This window comes from Haematobia irritans, chromosome 3, assembly GCF_050003625.1.
Source record: "Haematobia irritans isolate KBUSLIRL chromosome 3, ASM5000362v1, whole genome shotgun sequence".
Lineage (NCBI taxonomy): Eukaryota > Metazoa > Arthropoda > Insecta > Diptera > Muscidae > Haematobia > Haematobia irritans.
This window is the reverse complement of record NC_134399.1, coordinates 27,197,721-27,221,718: the sequence shown is the minus strand read 5'-3', so window position 1 is coordinate 27,221,718 and position 23,998 is coordinate 27,197,721. Positions and strand designations below refer to the sequence as shown.

The 23,998-nt window shown below is 30.9% G+C and overlaps 3 protein-coding genes across 3 annotated transcripts; 2 read left to right on the top strand and 1 right to left on the bottom strand.

Annotated features, from left to right (window-relative positions):
- Positions 1–2,983: 2,983 nt before the first annotated feature.
- On the bottom strand, positions 2,984–7,623 carry LOC142229420 (PI-actitoxin-Afv2b-like). Its single transcript, XM_075299985.1, has 2 exons — positions 7,467–7,623; positions 2,984–3,278 (listed from the first exon to the last, which is right to left on the bottom strand). The coding sequence occupies exons 1-2, from the start codon at positions 7,534–7,536 to the stop codon at positions 3,091–3,093; spliced, it is 258 nt and encodes an 85-aa protein (XP_075156100.1). The 5' UTR covers positions 7,537–7,623; the 3' UTR covers positions 2,984–3,090.
- A 3,693-nt stretch (positions 7,624–11,316) lies between these two features.
- LOC142229039 (protease inhibitor-like) lies at positions 11,317–11,854 on the top strand. Its single transcript, XM_075299576.1, has 2 exons — positions 11,317–11,471; positions 11,535–11,854. The coding sequence occupies exons 1-2, from the start codon at positions 11,405–11,407 to the stop codon at positions 11,732–11,734; spliced, it is 267 nt and encodes an 88-aa protein (XP_075155691.1). The 5' UTR covers positions 11,317–11,404; the 3' UTR covers positions 11,735–11,854.
- Positions 11,855–21,999: 10,145 nt separating this feature from the next.
- Positions 22,000–23,510, top strand: Klf15 (Kruppel-like factor 15). The gene has a single exon (XM_075298914.1). The coding sequence runs from the start codon at positions 22,359–22,361 to the stop codon at positions 23,358–23,360; it is 1,002 nt and encodes a 333-aa protein (XP_075155029.1). The 5' UTR covers positions 22,000–22,358; the 3' UTR covers positions 23,361–23,510.
- Positions 23,511–23,998: the final 488 nt, after the last annotated feature.

Sequence of the window (23,998 nt, the reverse complement as noted above, 5' to 3'; positions counted from 1 at the left end):
GGTCTCTAATGATCATGCAAAAATTGGTCCACATCGGTCAATAATTATATATAGCCCCCATATAAACCGATCCCCAGATTTGACCTTCAGAGCCCCTTGGAAGACCAAAATTCATCTGATTCAGTTGAAATTTGATACGTGGTTTTAATATGTGGCCTCTAACAACCATGCAAAAATTGGTAGCTACTGGTCCATAATAATATATAGCCCCTATATAAACCTATCCCCACATTTGACCTCCGGAGCTCCTTGGAAGAGCACAATTTATCCGATTCGGTTGAAATTTGGTACGTGATTTGATCCCCAGATTTGACCTCCGGTGCCTTTTGGAGAAGCAAAATTCATCCGATCAGGTTGAAATTTGGTACGTGGTGGTAGTATAGGGTCTCTAATGATCATGCAAAAATTGGTCCACATCGGTCAATAATTATATATAGCCCCCATCTAAACCGATCCCCAGATTTGACCTTCGGAGCCCCTTGGAAGACCAAAATTCATCTGATTCAGTTGAAATTTGATACGTGGTTTTAATATGTGGCCTCTAACAACCATGCAAAAATTGGTAGCACTCGGTCCATAATTATATATAGCCCCCATATAAACCTATCCCCACATTTGACCTCCGGAGCCCCTTGGAAGAGCAAAATTTATCCGATTCGGTTGAAATTTGGTACGTGATTTGATCCCCAGATTTCACCTCCGGTGCCTTTTGGAGAAGCAAAATTCATCCGATCTGGTTAAAATTTGATACGTGGTGGTAGTATATGGTCTCTAATGATCATGCAAAAATTGGTCCACATCGGTCCATAATTATATATATTTAGCTCCATATAAACCGATCACCAGATTTGACCTCCGGAGCCTCTTGTAAGACCAAAATTCATCTGATTCAGTTGAAATTTGATACCTGATACCTTAATAAATGGCCTCTAACAACCAACCAAAAATTGGTAGCGATCGGTCCATAATTATATATAGCCCCCATATTAACCTATCCCCACATTTGACCTCCGGAGCCCCTTGGAAGAGCAAAATTTATACGATTCGGTTGAAATTTGGTACGTGATGTTAGTATATGGTATCCAACAACCATGCCAAAAGTGATCCACATCAGTCCATAATCATATATAGCCCCCATATAAACCGATCCCGAGATTTGGTTTTGGAGCCTCTTGGAGGAGCAAATTTCATCCGAGTCAGTTGAAATTTGGTACATTGTGCTAGTATATGGCCGTTAATAACCATGCCTAACTAGGTCCATATCGGTCTATAGTTATATATATCCCTCAGATAAATCGATCCCCAATCACACAAAAATTGGTACATATCAAGTTGATAATTCTATATAGCCCCCATATAAGCGACCCCCATATTTCAATTCTGGCTCTCTACGTACCGTGCAAAAGTCCATGTCGATTCGTAATTATTTGTTGACTTACCTATACATAACTTTTTGTCTAATATATACCACGTTGGACTAACTCACAATTTAGAAAACGATGCTAAGAAGTTTTACGATACCACAACACAAGTAATTCGATTGTGGATGACAGTCTTTCGTAGAAGTTTCTACGCAATCCATGGTGGAGGGTACACACAAAAAAATTTCACGAAAATTTTTCCAATTAAAATTTTAATTGATTAATTAAAAAATATTCAATTAAAAATTTAATTCATTCAACAAATTTTTTAATTGAAACAAAAATCAATCACAAAAATAATAGTATCAATTAATTTTTTAATTGGATCAATTAACTTTTTAATTGACCTTCAATTAATTTTGTAATTGATACTATCATTTCTGTGATTGAAGACATTTCAATTAAAAATTAATTGGATCAACTAATTTCGTGATTGAATCAGAAAAAAAAATTTTTTTGTGTACATAAGATTCGGCCTGCCGAACTTACGGCCGTATATACTTGTTTTATTTAATATAGTTTATTTTGATTTATACTAATTGAGTTTAATTAATTTATTTTCTTCATTATTTTACTAAATATTGCTTATTTTTGATGTTAATTTTTTGTAATCAATATTAATATAATAGTCCATTTATCATTTCTTGATTTTAATTAAATTTAATTAAAAATCCCCAAAGTTATAACTAAATAAATTTTTTTTTATATTAATTTTAATTAAATTGTATATAAATGGACTTCAAACAAATATAAATGATAGTTTTCTAATTTATAATCATCCATAGATGAATATTTTTTTTAATATATTAATTTAATATGCACAATACTAATATAATTATCAGTTTCTAAATATATAAATATTTTTGTAATAAATTGTTTTTACTCAAATTCAATATAAATTAGTTTTATTCGGCCCAAATTAATTCAATTTTAATTTTTATTTATTTATTTTTTATTTATTTTAATTGAACCATTATAAATACAGTTGATCATTTTCCCATATATAATCAGCCATAAATTATTAAAATCAGTATATTAAGATTTTAATTAGATTCAATATACATTATTTTAGTGCCAAACAACCTAATTTAATTTTAATTTTATTGAAGTTATTAGTTTTTTTTTTAGATTTTTAATTTAGTTTAAGATAATTTAAATTAACTAAAAATATATTAGTTTGGGTCAAACTTATATTGAATTCGACAGAAACTGTATTTATGTATTTATAACTACACAATTAATTTATTTTAATTTAATATTTTTTATGCTAATCTAAATAATAAGTTAATTTAAATTAATTTAAACTAGAATAATTGGGTTTTAAATTAAAATAGTTTAAATAGAATTTAAATAAATTCAAAATAAACTTTATTTTATTTTAGCTTACTTTATGAGTTATAATTTTAATCTATATGAATTTAATTTATTAAAACATATACAATTCCATATGGAATTACGTCAATTTCACAACACATCAAAAATCGCTTTAATTTATTTTATTTTTGTTTAGATTTTAAATTGTAATTTAATTTTGATTAAGCCATAATAAAACTCATTCATGATTTTATATCATTATCAACCACAAAATGGTCAGCATGAGGTAAGCTTTGAATTTATTGATATTTTGCTGTAATTAATTTCCCATAAACATTATTGAGATTTCAGGCTTTTATAGCTTTTCCATAGATTCAAAGATACATTGGCGTTCGCAAGCGGCCTTAGAATTAAATCGATTAATATTTCCACCACAGCCTCCAAATGTAAATGGAACACATTTCTGAGTTTGTGCATTAAAAGACCAGGCTGGGATACGTGCTCGACAGTGGCCAATTTGGGAGTGAGGCAAAAAGCAAAGAGCTGAAAGAAAATGATTTGAAATAAATAAAAGTTTAGTAAAAATGGAAATTTTTGGTTTCAGAATTAGATGTAATAATGATTTCTAGAGAGGAACCCATCTATCAAAAAAGTGAACCCACCGCTGAAAAAATCTACATTTTCATTTAGAAAACACACTAATGATTTTGGAATCGATTCCCAACCAAAAATGCGGAGAATTGAAGCAAGGATACATTTAACATAAAATTCTCTTTTAAATTTGAGTACTTAATACAAGGAAACAAATTTCAATTTATTAAATGTATTAACGAAAACTTAAATTTCCAAATTCAAACTCGATTTCTATAGAAATTATACTGTGTTTTAAGTAAAAATCGTAAGTCGAGGGGTCGGTTTATGTGAAGGCCATACCAAACTTGATATGGCATAACTACAACAGACAGACTCTTCATAGAGCTTTCTATAAAAAATTTTCCCAAGATTTTATTTTTATAAACAATTTTCTTAAAATCTTATTTCTATACAAAATTTTCCTAAAATTTTATTTCTATAGAAAATTTAGTCAAAATTTTATTTCTGTGGAAACTTTTGTCAAAACTATTTTCTGTAGTAAATTTTCTCAAAATTTTATTTATTTAGAACATTTTTTCAAAATTTTATAGAAAACTTTGTCAAAATTTTATTTCTAGAGAATATTTTCTCAAAATTTTATTTTTATTGAAAATTATCTCAAAATTTTATTTGTATAGAAAATTTTCTCAAAATTTTATTTCTATAGAACATTTTGTCAAAACTTTTCTTTTTATAGAAATTTTTTTTTCAAAATTTTTTTTTTCTTTAGAAAATTTTCCCAAAATTTTATTTCGATAGAAAATTTTTTTTCTAATTTTTGCTATAGAAAACTTTGTCAAAATTTTATTTGTTTATAGACAATTTTCTCAAAATTTTATTTCTATAGAAAATTTTATCATAATTTTATTTCTAAAGAAAATTTTGTCAAAATTTTATTTCTATAGGAAATTTTGTCAACATTTTATTTTTATAGAAAATTTTGTCAACATTTTATTTCTTTATAAAATTTATAGGGATTTCTATAAAAAATCTTCCCAAGATTTTATTTTTATAAACAATTCTCTCAAAATTTTATTTCTATAAAAAATTTTCCCAAAATTTTATTTCTGTTGAAACTTTTGTCAAAATTATATTTTATAGAAAATTTTTCAAAATTTTATTTATTTAGAACATTTTTTCAAAATTTTATTTCTATAGAAAATTTCCTCAAAATTTTATTTCTATAGAAAATTTTGTGAAAATTTTATTTCTATAGAAAATTTTCTCAAAATTGAATTTTTATTGAAAATTTTCTCAAAATTTTATTTGTATAGAAAGTTTTGTCAACATTTTATTTCTGTAGAAAATTTTCTCAAAATTTAATTTCTTTAGAAAATTTTATAAAAAAAATAGAAAATTTTCTCAAAATCTTATTATTATAGAAAAATTTCTTAAAATTTTATTTCTATAGAAAATTTTCTCAAAATGTCATTTCTTTAGAAAATTTTATCAAACTTGTTTCACTTAGACTATTTAGTCCATTGTGATACCACATTGATGAAGTTCTCTCTTATCACTGAGTGCTGCCCGATTCCATGTTAAGCTCAATGACAAGGGACCACCTTTTTATAACCGAGTCCGAACGGCGTTCCACATTGCAGTGAAACCACTTAGAGAAGCTTTAAAACACTCAGAAATGTCACCAGCATTACTGGGGTGGGATAATCCACCGCTGAAAAACTTTTTGGTGTTCGGTCGAAGCAGGAATCGAACCCACGACCTTGTGTATGTAATGCGGGCATGCTAAGCATTGCACCATGGTGGCTCTCTCCACCATAGATTGAGTACAAATTTATACTAAAGACTATCATCCATAATCAAATTACTTGACTTGTGGCCAGGGCTGCCAATAAAATTTTAAGAAAAATCGTCACTTTTTACCGATAAAATCGTCAGAAAATAGAAAATTTTGTCAAAATTTTTCTTTCTATAGAAAAATTCGTCAAAATTTTATTTCTATAGAATATTTTCTCAAAATTTTATTTCAATAGAAAATTTTCTCAAAATTTTATTTTTATAAAAAAATTTGTAAAATTTTTTTTTTATACAAAATGTTATTACAATTTTATTTCTATCGAAAATTTTTGCACAATTTTGTTTTTATTGAGAATTTTACCAAAATTTAATTTCTATAGAAAATTTTGTCAAAATTTTATTTCTATATAAATGACCAAAATTTAATTTCAATAGAAAATTTTGTCAAAATTTTATTTCTACACCCTCAAAAAAAATCGCTTCTTTAACATATGTTCCAAACATATTTTGCAGGAAGCACATATATTATTGCATACTGCCGAAACATTAATATGTTTGTTTTATGTGAACATATTATATGTTTGGAAGCATTTTGAGCCAAAAATATTATGTGCTTGGAAGAATTTTTCCCAAACACGATTGTGCTCATTCCCTAACATACTCGAAATTTTCACTTCCACGAAATTTTTTAGTTATTGGCACCTTTCTCTGTAATACAAATAATGTTGAAGAAATTATTCACTTTTATAAATTTTTTAAATTTTACCTTTCGCCTGCACGGAGAATCGAACCGAGGACCATACAGTTTGTAAGCCAACACACTATCCACTGGGCTACGTAGCTGTTATAGTCACCAGTAGATAATTATCGTTTTAAGTTACATTTATATAACATAGTTTGCAGCACCCACGAGCCCATGCAAACATAACATTATTTTTTTTTTTTAATTTACACATTTATATTTATACTATATTAATAGTCAGTAACAGTGCTTGATATAAACGAAATTGAATGATTTTTGGATAAAATATTATTTTTTATTGCAAAAATAACAATCTTGTAATAAAAAACTGTTTTTGTACAAAACTTTAAAATTTGGAAGGAATTCAAAAACTAACAAAAGAAGAACGTGGAGTCGAGTATAAACATACATACATAATTTTATAATATAAACATAAATTTATTTAGGAGTGAACAGTTTTTTACTAGCATTTAACACCATCGCTCTAAAATTCCTTTTATTTTTCTTTAATAATTCATTTTAAAGAAAATAAACTTTTTAAATTGTTTTAGATGTAAAAGTCGAACTTAATGCCCGCTTTTATATTTGATGGTGTCCGTCAACTCCTCGTGGACTACTTTTTAATAAAGAGAAACTAAACTTTGTTTTTTTTTTTACATTTTACTGTGTAATTTTTCACTATTTCCTCCTTATTTCATTTTACCGTCCCAACTCTAAAAAGAGTATAGTGCCCTTTCGTTATTTTTATAGACCCCTGATTTCTTTTAACGAACCAAGAAAAAAATAATGCCAAAATGATAAACAAAACACATGTCCACACATACATAAAATGCTGCTCTCAAGGCGAAAACATAAGCTGTTTGTTTTTCAAATGTCTATTCTCTTGGTTCAGAATGTATATTCTCTTTATTCAAATTAAATAATATTTAGACTTAAACATATCAAATTTTTGGCCTTATCATAAAACAGTTTTCCGAAACAACATACAAGCGGTTTCACAGAAATTGTTCTCTATTGACTCTTTTGCTGTGTTATATTGATATCTTTCGTCAACTCTCCCGGTTTCCATCTCTATTTCTCTCTATACTCTCTCTGTCGCTTTGAATAAAATATCACAACGTATGTATGTTTAGTTGAAATTTGTAAATTTATATATGTTTGTATTCACACATATGATTTTTATGAAACATTCATGCCCCAAACATAATATATTCTAACATATTAACATAGATGTCCCAAACATTTAGTGTTAGTTTAGGAAAATTACATGTTCGCACTTAAATATATTGTGGTTTAAAATCGTGCCCGAAACACATTTTGTTTATATCGGAACATATGAAAAACATATTTTTCTAACAGTGTAAAGGAAATTTTGTCAAAATTTTATTTCTATAGACAATTTTGTCAAAATTTTATTTCTATAGAAAATTTGGTCAAAATTTCTATGGCAGACTTTGTCAACATTTTATTTTTATAATTTCGCTAATGACAATATTTAAGATGTTGTTTTGAGTTCAAGTTTTGTTTTTTTTTCATATATGGTTAATTATTTTTAAATAAATATAAATATTGTAGAATTAAACTTTTTGTTATCAACTTACAAGAGTGTGCATTAGCCACAGAAACCAACGTCACCGCGTATATGGCTATCAAATAAGCTACTACCTTCATTTCGAAACGATGTTGTTCGATTCAATCACACTATGAAAATGACTTGCAAAGTCAATTTTGCATTTTAGCTTTGAATTATAAATATAACATTATTCATTTAATTATTTATTTAATGTGGCTTTCTTTACATTTATAACTCATGAGGCCAATCTCCAAGAGAATTTATAAATTGTGTATTTTTTTGTTTGCTTCGTATTATCTTTTAAAGGAATTACATAGTAAGCTAAGTATTAGGAAATCCCATGATATTTAGGAATAGTTAAACAACATTGAAACCTTACAATTGCAGTTAAAACTAAGTTTGGTACATCTGTTACATGTATAAATTTTAATACAAATTAAAGTTTCTCTGTACTTAAAATTACAGAGAAATAATAAAAGAGCAAGAGATTAGGCTAGATATAGTGCCAGTCCGATATTTCAGGCTCAATTAGATTATCACAACGGACTCTACCTCTCTTAATAAAATTTCGACAATATTCTCCACAGAAATAAAAATTTGACAAAATTTTCTGTAGAAATAAAATTTCGACAACTTTTTTTTTATAGAAATAAAGTTTTAACAAAATTTTCTATAAAAATAAAATTTTGACAAAATTTTTTATAGAAATAAAATTTTGACAAAATTTTCTATAGAGATAAAATTTTGACAAAATTTTCTATAAGAATAAAATTTTGACAAAATTCTCTGTAGAAATTAAATTTGACAAAATTTTTCTATAGAAATAAAATTTTGACAAAATTTTTCTATAGAAATTTTTCTATAGAAATAAAATTTTGACAAAATTTTCTATAGAAATAAAATTTTTACAAAATTTTCTGTAGAAATAAAATTTTGTCAAAATTTTCTATAGAAATAAAATTTTGTCAAAATTTTCTATTGAAATAAAATCTTGACAAAATTTTCTATAAAAATAAAATCGTGACAAATTTTTTTATAGAAATAAAATTTTGACAAAATTTTCTATAGAGATAAAATTTTGACAATATTTTCTATAGAAATAAAATTTTTTCAAAATTTTCTGTAGAAATAAAATTTTGACAAAACTTTCTATAAAAATAACATTTTGACAAAATTTTCTATAGAAATAAAATGTTGACAAAATTTTCTATAGAGATAAAATTTTGACAATATTTTCTATAGAAATAATTTTTTTTTCAAAATTTTTTATAGAAATAACATTTTGACAACACAAGTGAAAATTTTACAAAATTTTCTATATAAATAAAAATTTAACAAAATTTTCTATACAAATAAAAATTTTGACAACATTCTCTGTAGAAATAAAATTTTGACAAAATTTTCTATTGAAATCAAATCTTGACAAAATTTTCTATAAAAATAAAATCGCGACAAAATTTTATATAAAAATAATATTTTGACAAAATTTTCTATAAGAATAAAATTTTGACAAAATTCTCTGTAGCAATTAAATTTGACAAAATTTTCTATAGAAATAAAATTTTGACAAAATTTTATATAGAAATAAAATTTTGACAAAATTTTCTATAGAAATAAAATTTTTACAAAATTTTCTGTAGAAATAAAATTTTGTCAAAATTTTCTATTGAAATAAAATCTTGACAAAATTTTCTATAAAAATAAAATCGTGACAAAATTTTTTATAGAAATAAAATTTTGACAAAATTTTCAATAGAAATAAAATTTTTACAAAATTTTCTATAGAGATAAAATTTTGACAATAATTTCTATAGAAATATTTTTTTTTTTCAAAATTTTTTATAGAAATAATATTTTGAAAATTTTACAAAATTTTCTATACAAATAAAAATTTAACAAAAATTTCTATACAAATAAAAATGTTGACAAAATTCTCTGTAGAAATAAAATTTTGACAAAATTTTCTATAGAAACAAAAATTTTTTCAAATTTTTCTATTGAAATAAAATCTTGACAAAATTTTCTACAAAAATAAAATCGTGACAAAATTTTCTATAAAAATAAAATTTTGACAAAATTTTGTATAAGAATAAAATTTTGACAAAATTCTCTGTAGAAATAAAATTTTGACAAAATTTTCTATAGAAATAAAATTTTTTCAAAATTTTCTATTGAAATGTAATCTTGACAAAATTTTCTATAAAAATAAAATCGTGACAAAATTTTATATAAAAATAAAATTTTGACAAAATTTTCTATACGAATAAAATTTTGACAAAATTCTCTGTAGAAATTAAATGTGACAAAATTTTCTATAGAAATAAAATTTTGACAAAATTTTCTATAGAAATAAAATTTTGACAACATTTTCTATAGAGATAAAATTTTGACAATATTTTCTATAGAAATAAAATTTTTACAAAATTTTCTGTAGAAATAAAATTTTGACAAAATTTTCTATAAAAATAAAATTTTGACAAAATTTTCTATAGAAATAAAATGTTGACAAAATTTTCTATAGAGATAAAATTTTGACAATATTTTCTATAGAAATAAATTTTTTTTCAAAAATTTTTATAGAAATAACATTTGGACAACACAAGTGAAAATTTTACAAAATTTTCTAGACAAATAAAAATTTAACAAATTTTTCTATACAAATAAAAATTTTGACAAAATTCTCTGTAGAAATAAAATTTTGACAAAATTTTCTATAGAATTAAAATTTTTTCAAAATTTTCTATTGAAATCAAATCTTGACAAAATTTTCTATAAAAATAAAATCGTGACAAAATTTTCTATAAAAATAAAATTTTGACAAAATTTTCTATAAGAATAAAATTTTGACAAAATTTTCTATTGAGTTAAAATTTTGACAATATTTTCTATAGAAATAATTTTTTTTCAAAATTTTTTATAGAAATAACATTTTGACAACACAAGTGAAAATTTTACAAAATTTTCTATACAAATAAAAATTTAACAAAATTTTCTATCCAAATAAAAATTTTGACAAAATTCTCTGTAGAAATAAAATTTTGACAAAATTTTCTATAGAAATAAATTTTTTACAAAATTTTCTGTAGAAATAAAATTTTGTCAAAATTTTCTCTCTTAATAAAAAAATACCTCTCTTAATAAAATTTCGACAAAATTCTCCACAGAAATAAAAATTTGACAAAATTTTCTGTAGAAATAAAATTTCGACAAAATTTTTTGACAATATTTTCTATAGAAATAAAATTTTTTCAAATTTTTTTATAGAAATAACTTTTTGACAATACAAGTAAAAATTGTACAAAATTTTCTATACAAATAAAAATTTGACAAATTTTCCATAGAAATTTTCTATAGATATACAATTTTGCCAAAATTTTCTAGAGTAATAAAATCTTGACAAAATTTTCTATAAAAATAAAATCGTGAGCAAGTTTTCTATAAAAATAAAATTTTGACAAAATTTTCTATAGAAATAAAATTTTGACAAAATTTTCTATAGAAATAAAATTTTGACAAAATTTTGACAAAATGTGAAATTTAGGGCTAGAAATAAGATAATTTATATCGGTACATTTTTTGTGGAGGGTACACCTTATAATTACAAATGAAAGTTATTAAAACGCGATTTAGTCATATTACCCGGCTGATGAAAAATGCTGGAGTCGGAGTCGAGCACAATTGGCCACAACAGCCCTGCTATGGTGGAGGGTATAAAAATACCTTTCACTTTTTTCTACAATGGTATCATCTAATGTGAACATCTAAATACAGAATTTGTGACTAATTTCCCACCAATGCGAAAAAATTGCATTAGAAAATCCACAAAACTCAGCAACTGCGAGCTATAAAACCACAGATCTGGTGCTCAGTTTCTCCGACCTATATAAAAGCTCAATGCTATAGTAGAACGAAATTGTGTTCATTGAAGTATTAAATCTTCATCGCTACAGTTTTTTCTTTTATAAAATGAAAATAATTATCGTTCTTGTTGCTGTATTTGCAGCATTTGTCCCCTTCATATCGGCATTTAAATGTAAGTTCCACAGAATCTTATATTCTGAGTTCATAATTTTTAATTGCATTTTTTTGTATATAGCTCCTTGTCTCGATCCTGCCGGAGTGATGGGACCTTGTAGGGCTAGTATACCATCCTGGACCTTCAATAGCCATTCGCCATCCTGTGTTCGTTTTATGTATGGCGGTTGTGGTGGTAACAACAATCGTTTTGGATCTAAGGAAAGTTGTGAAAGACAATGTCTAAGAGTTGTTGGCCGAACAAGACCAAGGAAACTGTGAAAATTGAATTTCCATAGTGTATGTTAATTTAAAATTGAAATAAATAAAGAAAAATTAACTATGGGCTAAGGTGAATAATGTGATACTACACTGAAAAAAAACTATGGCCCTAATATAAAAGATTACGCAGCCTAAATTTTATAACACGGGTTGGGTATGATGTAGTCGGTCCAGTCTGACTTTCAACTTTACTTACATGTTTTTGAGTGTTTTCGGGATCATTCGAGGGATTGAGGGTAAAACAAGTATATATGGCCGTAAGTTCGGCCAGGCCGAATCTTATATACCCTCCACTATGTTTTGCGTAGAAACTTCTACTACAGACTGTCATCCACAATCGAATTACTTGGGTTGCGGTAACACTTGCCGATGGCAAGGTATCTTAAAACTTCTTAACACCGATTTCTAAATTGTAAGTTAGTCCATACGGGTATATATTAAACAAACAAAAAAGGCCGATTAAATATGTATATAATTCGTTTGAAAAAATTATCTATAGAAATAAAATTTTGACAAAATTTTCAATAGAAATACAATTTTGACAAAATTTTCGATAGTAAAAAAAAATTTGACAAAATTTCTATAGAAATACAATTTTGACAAAATTTTCTAAAGAAATAAAATTTTGAAAAAGTTTCTATGGAAATAAAATTTTGACAAAATTTTCAATAATATAGAAATAAAACGTTGGTAGTTTATTTTTGGTGATATGGACCAATTTTTGTGTGTTTGTGGATCGGCTATATATAACTTTAGACCGATATGGACCAATTTTGGCATGGTTGTTAGTGGCCATATACTAGCTTAATGTACCAAATTTCAACCGAAACGGATGAATTTTGCTCCTCCAAGAGTTTCCGAAGGTCAAATCTGGGGATCGGTTTATATGGTGGCTATATATAATTATGGACCGATATGGACCAATTTTTGCATGGTTATTATAGATCATATACTAGGTCAGGTTAGGTTAGGTGGCAGCCCGATGTATCAGGCTCACTTAGACTATTCAGTCCATTGTAATACCACATTGGAGAACTTCTCTCTTATCACTGAGTGCTGCCTGATTCCATGTTAAGCTCAATGATAAGGGACCTCCTTTTTATAGCCGAGTCCGAACGGCGTTCCACTTAGAGAAGCTTTGAAACCCTCAGCGGTGGATTATCCCACCATTATTAATGCTCCGGAGGCCAAATCTGGGGATCGGTTTATATGGGGGCTATATATAATTATGGACCGATATGGAGCAATTTTTGCATGATTGTTAGAGACCATATATTAACACCACGAACCCACTTTCAAACGGATTGGGTGAATTTTGCTCCTCCAAAATGCTCCGGAGGTCAAATCTAGGGATCGGTTTATATGGGGGCTATATATAATTATGGACCGATATGGACCAATTTTTGCGTGGTTATTATAGACCATATACTAGGTTAGGTTAGGTTAGGTGGCAGTCCGATGTATCAGGCTCACTTAGACTATTCAGTCCATTGTGATACCACATTGGAGAACTTCTCTCTTATCACTGAGTGCTGCCCGATTCCATGTTAAGCTCAATAACAAGGGACCTCCTTTTTACAGCCGAGTCCTAACGGCGTTCCACTTAGAGAAGCTTTTAAACCTTCAGATGTGTCACCACTATTATTGAGGTGGGATAATCCACCGCTGAAAAACTTTTTGGTGTTCGGTCGAAGCAGGAATCGAACCCACGACCTTGTGTATGCAAGGCGGGCATGCTAACCATTGCACCACGGTGGCTCCCATAGACCACATACTAACACGACGTACCAAATTTCAACTGGATCGGATTAATTTTTCTTTTCCAATGGGCTCCGGAGTTCAAATCAGGGGATCGGTTTATATGGGGGCTATATATATTTATGGACCGATATGGACCAATTTTTGCATGATTGTTAGAGACCATATATTAACTCCACGAACCAAATTTCAAACGAATTGGCTAAATTTTGCTCCTCCAAAATGCTCCGGATGTCAAATATGGGGATCAGTTTATATGGGGGCTCCTCCATTGGGCTCCGAAGTTCAAATCAGTGGATTGGTTTATATGGGGGCTATATATATTTATGGACCGATATGGACCAATTTTTGCATGATTGTTAGAGACCATATATTAACACCACGAACCTAATTTCAACCGGATCGAATGAATTTTTCTCTTCCAATGGGCTCCGAAGTTCAAATCAGGGGATTGGTTTATATGGGGGCTATATATAATTATGGACCTATATGGACCAATTTTTGCATGATTGGTGGAGACCATATATTAACACCACGAACCAAATTGCAACCGGATCGGATGAATTTTGCTCTTCCAAGAGGCTCCGGAGTTCAAATCTTGGGGATCGGTTTATATGGGGCTATATATAATTATGGACCGATATGGACCAGAGACTATATATTAACTCCACGAACCAAATTTCATCCGACTCAGATGGATTTTGCTCTTCCAAGGGGCTCCGAAGGTCAAATCTGGTGATCGGTTTATATGAGGGCTATATGTAATTATGGACCGATGTGGACCAATTTGTGCATGGTCATTAGAGACCATATACAAAGACCATGTAACAAATTTCAGCCGGATCGGATGAAATTTGCTTTTCTTAAAGGCTCCGCAAGCCAAATCGGGGAATCGGTTTATATGGAGCCTATATATAATTATTGACCGATGTGGACCAATTTTTGAACTGTTGTTTGAGATCATATCCTAACACCATGTATCATATTTCAGCCGGATCGGATGAAATTTGCTTCTCTTAGAGGCTCCGCAAGCCAAATCGGGGGATCGGTTTATATGGGGGCTATATATAATTATGGACCGATATGGACCAATTTTTGCATGGTTATTATAGAACATATACTAACACGACGTACCAATTTTCAACTGGATCGGATGACATTGGCTTCTATAAGAGGCTCCGCAAGCCAATTCTGTGAGTGGTCCAATATGGCCCATGTGCAATACCATCTGACCTACATCAATAACAACTACTTAAGCCAAGTTTCAAGTCGATAGCTTGTTTCGTTCGGAAGTTAGCGTGATTTCACACAAAAAAAAAATCGGATTCAATTACAAAATTAATTGATCCATCCAGCAAAAAAAAAATGCGTCGCCAAAAAGTAATGAAAATGTTCTTTTTGGATCCGGAAATGGTGCCAAATTGACGCAGAAGCGATGAATTTAACATGGGCTTGTCATAGGACAGAAGTCCTCCATTTCAACAGCCGTTGCAGTGAATTTGCATCACTTCTTTAGGTGTGATCTGAATTCAATGTTTTGGATGTAAATTAAAAAATTCTGTGATATTTCGTCAAACAAATAATTTTTATAATTTTTTATAATTTTTAATGGAATCTAACGCTTGTCGGAAACGTTTGACTTCAAATATTTTCAAATATTAATTTTTTTTCAGATTGGATTTAGCATTTTTTTCTACAAAATTTAAACGATTTGTACCATTTTATGAATTCTTACTCTCTTTTTAACCTAATTGAAACAAAAAAAGTAAAAATTAGCCATTAAAAGTATGAAAAAACCAAGTTATAAAAAAATGAATTAAAAGAACTTCCTGGATAGTTAAAATAAAGAACATCATTGGTAGTGCATCTTCTGGAAGTGCTTTTAATGTTGTGCCTTTGGAAGAACTTCCAAATTTTTTTGCTGGGCAATTAATTATTTAATTGAAATGTCTTCAATCACTAAAAATGATAGTATTAACTAAAAAACTAATTGAAAGTCAATTAAAAATTAATTGATCCAATTCAAAAATTAATTGATACTATTAATGTTTGTGATTGATTTTTGTTTCAATTAAAAAATTTTTTGAATCGATTAAATTTTTAATTGAATATATTTTAAAATTATAATTGGAAAAATTTTCGTGAAATTTTTTTCTGTATTCAACAGACGGACGGACGTACATGCTTACATCGATTCTGAATTTCTCCACGACCCAGCGTATGTATAATCTATGGGGTCTTAGAGCAATATTTCGATGTGTTACAAACGGAATGACAAAGTTAATATACCCTCTCCCCCCCCCCCCCCCCTCCTATGGTGGAGGGTATAAAGAGATTCTTATAAATCTAAAACCTGATGTGGTCTCGAAAAACTTTAACTTCAGGAAGTGTCTGATTACAATTCCTAACTTATTTGTTTCCCTTTGAAAGAATTCCAACAACATTGGTAGCAAAATAGACTGGTAGCCTAATTGAAAGCCTATGAATCGATGACCATTTACCAACAACCGGATTAATCCGCTTTCAAGGCGAAAAACATCCATTTTTGGATATATTCCTATTAATTGTAGCAGGGAATTTTCCAAACGACACAAGATCTGGTAAAATGACACATTGCTATCAATTGCCTACGAATGGAATTTTTTATCACAAAACTTTCAAGGTATTTTCTCAGTTCTATTTGCAATGAATGGTCTCTCCATAAGCTCACACTTAGGCGCATTATTTTCATAAACTGCAAGCCACTAAAGTTGCAAAATTGCACGGTAATACCCAAAGCGCAAATTAAATTGGCGACACTCACACACACACACACATAAAACTCGGACAATGAGCGATGAGAGCCTGTTACGATATGGTACTTGGTACAAAAGTTCCCAAAGGCCATATGGCATATGGTGTTTTTTGTTCTGAGATCGCCAACATACAATATGTAAATGTGTGGTAAAATCCATGAAACAAAAACAACACCAGCAAAACACATTGTACACGAACATCGATTAACGAGTAAGTGAGCATTGAGTGATCGATCGTATGCTAAACGATTACCACCAACCCTCTCATACATATCAACCTAATGACGTTGTTGACGATGACACGTTCAACATCATTTAGCCTATCGAATCAATTGGGGTATCTGTGATCTGTTGGGTGAAGTGTGGTTTATCCATGGAGAATCCATATTTCACACATTTTGTATATTTTGTACGTTGTACGTATATATGTGTGCATGTACATTCATAATTGCTCCCTTGGGATCCTTTGTGACCGATCAACGGTATTTGTCTATTTGATTGTGTACAGTGTTTTCCTAAAGAAAATATATGGACTCATATAGCGATAAGAATGGAATGGAGTGGCCAGATACAGATTGATCTAGAAGCTCTGGAATGATGTCCCAAAAAGTCTCACTCACTCACTACCCAAAAAGTCTCACTCAGTATTTAAGGGAGGAAAAGAAGTAGAATCCCGAAAGAGGAGTTTTCCGAAAAGTGTCATATATCGAAAATAATTGTGTTAGTGGCTACAGACACCTTGGGCCAAATGCTCAGGAATGATATGCTATACTTCATGCCTTATTGTACTAAATAGTACCAAAAATACTCACTCAGTTCCCAAGGAAACACAAATCTGGAATCCTGAATATTTTGCCAAGCCGGTGAATACTCAAATGAAAATGTAACAAAAAATGACTTTTCCGAAAATTGTAATATCTCGCTAAGAATTGCATTTGTGATGAAAGAAAAATTGCTTAGGAATGATATCCTATAATTCATACACATAGGTACTAAATGGTACAAAAAAGCATCATTGTGTTCTAAACGGAGGGAAAGAAGTATAAAAATAAAATTTTACCATCGCGGTGGATACTAAAATTAAAAATTTACAAAAAAGGAGTTTTCCGAAAATTGTCATATATCGATAAGAATTGTGTTAATGGCGGCAGATAGATTGCTCTCAAAACTCGGGAACATACTGTTATATAATTATTATCTTAAGGTACTAAATGGTACCAAAAAGTCTCGATCAGTACATAAGAAAGGGAAAGAAGAAAAAGAATTCGAAACAAGTATATGCAGCAGTAAGTTCGGCCGGGCCGAATCTTAAATACCCACCACCATGAATCAAATATTAAAGTTTCCTTTGAAATTTCAGGGGGGTTTGACAGATCAAATAGAGCAGTAGACTTCCCGAAGATAAATTTAATGATTTTACATATGAAGACTATATCAGATTCTGGATTTATAAGAACCATTTTTGTTTGAGTTTTGGAGGAATCATTAACATTTCTTATAAGTGTGCAAGAAAATTATAAAATAACGTCTTGATTTGAAATCCTTAATCTGTAGATTTTCACCCGAGAAGTAAAATCTGGAAATTTTACATTAAGTTTCAAGCAATTTTCAGGATCAGTGCGCCTTCTATACCCATAAGAAGTGAAATCGGTCTATATGGAGGCATTACCAAATGGGCAGATAACAACTTAATCCGATACACGTTTTTGTGAGCCTAAAATACCACAATATCTACAATTTCAGGCAAATCGGATAAAAACTACGGAGGAGTCAAATCGTGAGATCGTTCTTATGGTGGCTATACTAAAATATGGACCGATACTCACCGTTTTCGGCACACCTCTATATGGTTATAAAATACCTCTAGATTTCCAATTTCAGGCAAATTGGATACAAATTTCGGATTCTAAAAGACCAAGAAGTAAAATCGGGAAATCGATCTATATGGGGGCTATACCAAAACATGGACCGATACTCACTATTTTCGGCACACCTCTTTATGGTTCTAAAATACCTGTAGATTTCCAATTTCAGGCAAATTGGATAAAAACTACGGTTTCTATAAGCCCAAGACCCTTAATCTGGAGGTCGGTTTATATGGGGACCATACCAAAACATGGACCGATGCTCACCTCTTTATGGCCCGAAAATACCTCTAGATTTCCAATTTCAGGCAAATATGATAAAAATTTCGGATTCTAGAAGACCAAGAAGTAAAATCGGGAAATCGATCTATATGGGGGCTATACCAAAACATGGACCGATACTCACCATTTTCGGCACACCTTTTTATGGTTCTAAAATACCTGTAGATTTCCAATTTCAGGCAAATTGGATAGAAACTACGATTTCTATAAGCCCAAGAAATAAAATCGGGAGACCGGTCTATATGGGGGCTATACCAAAACATGGACCGATACTCAGCATTTTTGGCACACCTCTTTATGGTTATAAAATATCTCTAGATTACAAATTTCAGGCAAATTGGATAAAAACTACGATTTCTATAAGCCCAAGACCCCAAATCGGGAGGTCGGTTTATATGGGGACTATATCAAAGCCTGAACCGATATAGCCCATCTTCGAACTTGACCTGCCTGCAGACAAAAGACGTGTTTGTGCAAAATTTCAGCACGATTGCTTCATTATTGAAGACTGTAGCGTGATTACAACAGACAGCCAGACAGACAGATAGACAGCCAGACATACAGATAGACAGCCAGACAGACATACGGACATGGTTATATCGTCTTAGAATTTCTCCCTGATCAAGAATATATATACTTTATATAGTCGGAAATCGATATTTCGATGTGTTACAAACGGAATGACAAACTTATTACACCCCCGTCACCATTCTATGGTGGTGAGTATAAAAAAACGAAGTTTTCGAAAATTGACAAACAAAATTGATTTAGAAGCTCAGGAATAACATACTATAATTCGTATTTAAGGGTACTAAATATTTAGGTTCATTTAATACCCAAGGAAGGAGAAAAAAGTAGAATCCTAAAATATTAGCATAGCATTGTATACCGCAATGTAAGGTTACAACCAGATCGGATGAATTTTGCTCCTCCAAAATGCACCGGAAATCAAATCTGGGGATCGGTTTATATGGGGGGCTATATATAATTATGGACTGATATGAACCAATTCCTGCATGGTTGTTGGATACCATATACTAACATCACGTAATAAATTTCAACCGAATCGGATGAATTTTGCTCTTCCCAGGGGCTCCGGAGGTTAAATCTGGGGATCGGTTTATATGGGAGCTATATATAATTATGGACCGTTGTGGACCAATTTTTGGATGTTTGTTAGAAACCATATACTAACACCATGTACCACATGTTAGTCGGATCGGATGAAATTTACTCCTCTTAGAGGCTCCGCAAGCCAAATCAGGGGATCGGTTTATATGGGGGCTATATATAATTATGGACTGATATGAACCAATTCCTGCATGGTTGTTGGATACCATATACTAACATCACGTAACAAATTTCAACCGAATCGGATGAAATTTGCTCCTCTTAGAGTCTCCGCAAGCCAAATTTGGGGGTCCGTTTATATGGGGGCTATATATAATTATGGAGCGATATGGACCAATTCTTGCATGGTTGTTAGAGACCGTATACTAACACCATGTACCAAATTTCAGCCGTATCGGATGAAATTTGCTTCTCCTAGAGCAATCGCAAGCCAAATTTGGGGGTCCGTTTATATGGGGGCTATACGTAAAAGTGAGCCAATATGGCCCATTTTCAATACTATCCGACCTACATCAATAACAACTATTTGTGCCAAGTTTCAAGTCGATAGCTTGTTTCGTTCGGAAGTTAGCGTGATTTCAACAGACGGACGGACGGACGGATATGCTCAGATCGACTCAGAATTTCACCAAGACCCAAAATATATATACTTTATGGGGTCTTAGAGCAATATTTCGATGTGTTACAAACGGAATGACAAAGTTAATATACCCCCATCCTATGGTGGAGGGTATAAAAACGAAGCATGACATAAAAAATAATTTTTTAGAAAAATATTTGATAAAAAATTGCCGCTGGTGAGATTTGAACCTGCGTTTCTTATTTTTTCGTTCATACTAATAAAGAACATCTCGAGAAGCAATTAGAGTGTTATTCCTTGGTGACGTATTACGATCATATCACAAACATTTGAATTGACCTTTCGACGCTTTATGTTCAATGGCGTTTGTGGCTGAGTGTGCTAAGGCGTTCTGTTATGGTGCCAGCAAAGCCAGGTTCAACCCCTGGTCGGAGCGAAAAAGTTTTTCAAATTGTAAAAATTAGATAATAGGAAGATAATTGTGTAATAATAAAACATATGGATGAAAAAAAGTGAAATTGGTTGAAAAAATTTGTTTTTTTTTTTCGCTTTTTGAATTTCTTCATTCAAATTAACTTCCAGGGCACAACTTCTAAAGCAATGCAAAGGATCCAAAAAGGGAGTACTTCCGTCCTATGACAACCCAGCAAAAAAAGCGTCGCCAAAAAGTAATGAAAATGTTCTTTTTGGATCCGGAAGTGGTGCAAAATTGACGCAGAAGCGATGAATTTAACATGGGCTTGTCATAGGTCGGAAGTCCTCCATTTCAACAGCCGTTGCACTGAATTTGCATCACTTCTTTAGGTGTGATCCGAATTCAATGTTTTGGATGTAAATTAAAAAATTCTGTGATATTTTGTCAAATAAATAATTTTTATAATTTTTGATGGATTCTAACGATTGTGGGAAATGTTTGACCGCAAATATTTTCAAAAATTCACAATTTTTCCAGATTGGATTCAACATTTTTTCGACAAAATTTAAATGATTTGTACCATTTTATGAATTCTTACTCTAATTGAAACTAAAAAGTTAAAATTACCCATTAAAAGTATGAAAAAACCAAGATTGAATTAAAAGGACTTCCTGGGTAGTTAAAATAAAGAACATTATTGGGAGTGCATCTTCTGGAAGTGCTTTTAAAGTTGTGCCTTTGGAAGAACTTCCAAATTTTTTTGCTGGGAAGCCCATGTTATATTCATTGGAGATGAATTTAACTACTTCCGGATCACAGATTGGGGATCCACCAAACTACTTTTTTGGAAGCTCTTTTTTTGCTGGGCTCTATATAAACCGATCCCCAGTGTTGACTTCCGGAACCTTTTGGAGGAGTTAATTTCATACGATCGATTTGCAATTTGATACGTGATGTTAGTATATGCCCTATCCATAAATAAATAGACCCCATATAAATCGATCCCCTAATTTGATCTCCGGAGCCTCTTGGAAGTAAAAATTTCATCCAATCCGTATGAAATTTAACCCTCTCATCACCACTCGAAAATTGATCCATATTGGTTAATAACTATTTATAGACTCCTCTTCAAAGACTGATCAAGAACTAAAGAGGCTTGTATAGCTATTTAACCTGCTTTTTATCTAACATAGATTCCATATGTATGGAAAGTTCATAAGATTCGGTTTCTTGTTTTGTTCTTAAAATGTCCATCTCTAAAAATCCACATTCCCACATTGTAACCACTGTATTCCCTAAACGGTTGAAGATTTATGAACATCGAGATATCATTGTCGAATGTAGTTGCCATTCGTCACATGGACATACGATGTTGATGAGCTGGTATTTTGGACAGATTGATTATTAATTTTGTGTTAAAATATTTTATAAACATTTATAAGAGTGCCAAAGATCAAATAACATCACCCAGTTGAATTTCATACGTTTCGATATATAGAGAGAGAGTGAGAAACAGTGTGTGTGTGCGTTACACTTGACTTAAATTCATAGGATTTTCAAACGAAAAAAAAAAAATTAAAACATTCACTCTAGAAAGATATGATTTTGGGAATTCTCAGAACTTAGATAAAAACCAAAAATCGTTTTGTGGAAGTGACAAAAGTGCATATTAAACCAGAAACGCATTAACTGATTTATCCCGAATTTCAATGAAACCCACAAAAACTCAATAAATTCCAGAGTATTGCTGGCCGATAGTCTCAATTGTATTTAGTTTTGCTTGCGTGGAACATCAAAAATGGATTTCTTTGCCGATGGAGGTTTCCATCAATTGTATTGTGATTTAAATGAATCCAAAGAATGGGATGTGGATTATTCAGTGCAGTATGAAAGTTGCAATTCCAGTTCTTGGGATGATTATAATCATTACTATAGAGATGAAAAAGATATGGACGGAGCAGAAATGCACGAAGAACCCAGTCTATATTTTGAGGATAACCAAACGGCTTTTATAATGGACCATCAAACCCCACAGTCGGAGGATTTTCTTAATCTTACCGATATCAGTGATAAACAATTCCAATTAAATTTGGATTATCTGCTCAACACCAATAGCCATGATTCCATGGATCTCCAAGGATATTCCTATTACACCAATGTAGTGCCTGACTATTATCCCAGCAATCTTAGTGATTGGGAGGAAAAATTTCTAGATAATTATATCGAAATTCCAGAATTGGTGGATTTCCTTCCCGATAAGACTCCTCTGTGTACAGACACTTGCAATCATTTCCTTCAAGAGAGTGCAGAAAATTTGAAAATTTTCAATTCACCACCAGGCTCTCCCGCATCGCTAAGGTCTTGCCAATCATCATCGCCTTCCTCCCACAAGAATCCCCGGAACAATCACAATCCTAGTACCAAAGAGAATAATGATAAAACCTATCCCTGCCATTTTGGTGATTGTGGTAAAATCTATGCCAAACCAGCCCATCTTAAGGCCCATTTACGTCGTCACATGGGTGAGAAACCTTATGTTTGTACCTGGTCTGACTGTACCTGGCGTTTCTCACGATCCGATGAGTTGGCCCGTCATCGTCGCTCCCATTCTGGTATTAAACCATATAAATGTGATTTTTGTGCCAAATGTTTTGCCCGTTCCGATCATCTAACCAAGCATAGGAAGGTCCATGAGCGTCGTCTATTGGCTGCCAGTAAGGCTGGCAAAATGTTGGGTGGAATTGTACCCCAATCAGTGTTGACCGTAAGGCCTGGCCGTAAAAGAAAGAATCAATTGTAAAATTTTTAGTGTAATTTTTAGTTAATTTTATTTTCGTCGTTAACTCCATTTGTTTTAGTTATAAGTTAAGGTTAAGTTTTAAATAAAAACATACAAAATAAAATAAAATGTACAGAGAAATAAAATGTCAGTATACAGCTTGAAATTTAAGTTCCCAAGTAACACTCTCATTACTGATTATTTGGTATTTCGGCGAGAAGGAAGTACTTCCCCTCGACAGAAAATTTGGGTTAGTTTCTCCGAATAAAGGGTGATACGGCCAAAATTTGGTCAAGGGAAAACGCATGTAAATCGGTGAAATCGTTTATTTAAAAAATCAGATTAAATTTCTTTTTCAAGTTCAATCAGTATAAAATTCAGGAAAAATATTCAGTTAGGCTTTCGCTTTTCCAAATCCGAATTGCCGGGCCTCACGCTTGACACCTGCCATCAGATTTTGTACAGCCACCTTGTCCACCTTCTTCGCCGCAGAAAGCCAGTTTGCCTTGAACTGCTGCTCATCCTTAGCAGTTTTTTTTGGTCTTCTTTAGGTTCCGCTTGACAATAGCCCAGTATTTCTCAATTGGGCGGAGCTCTGGCGTGTTGGGAGGGTTCTTGTCCTTGGGAACCACCTGCACGTTGTTGGCGGCGTACCACTC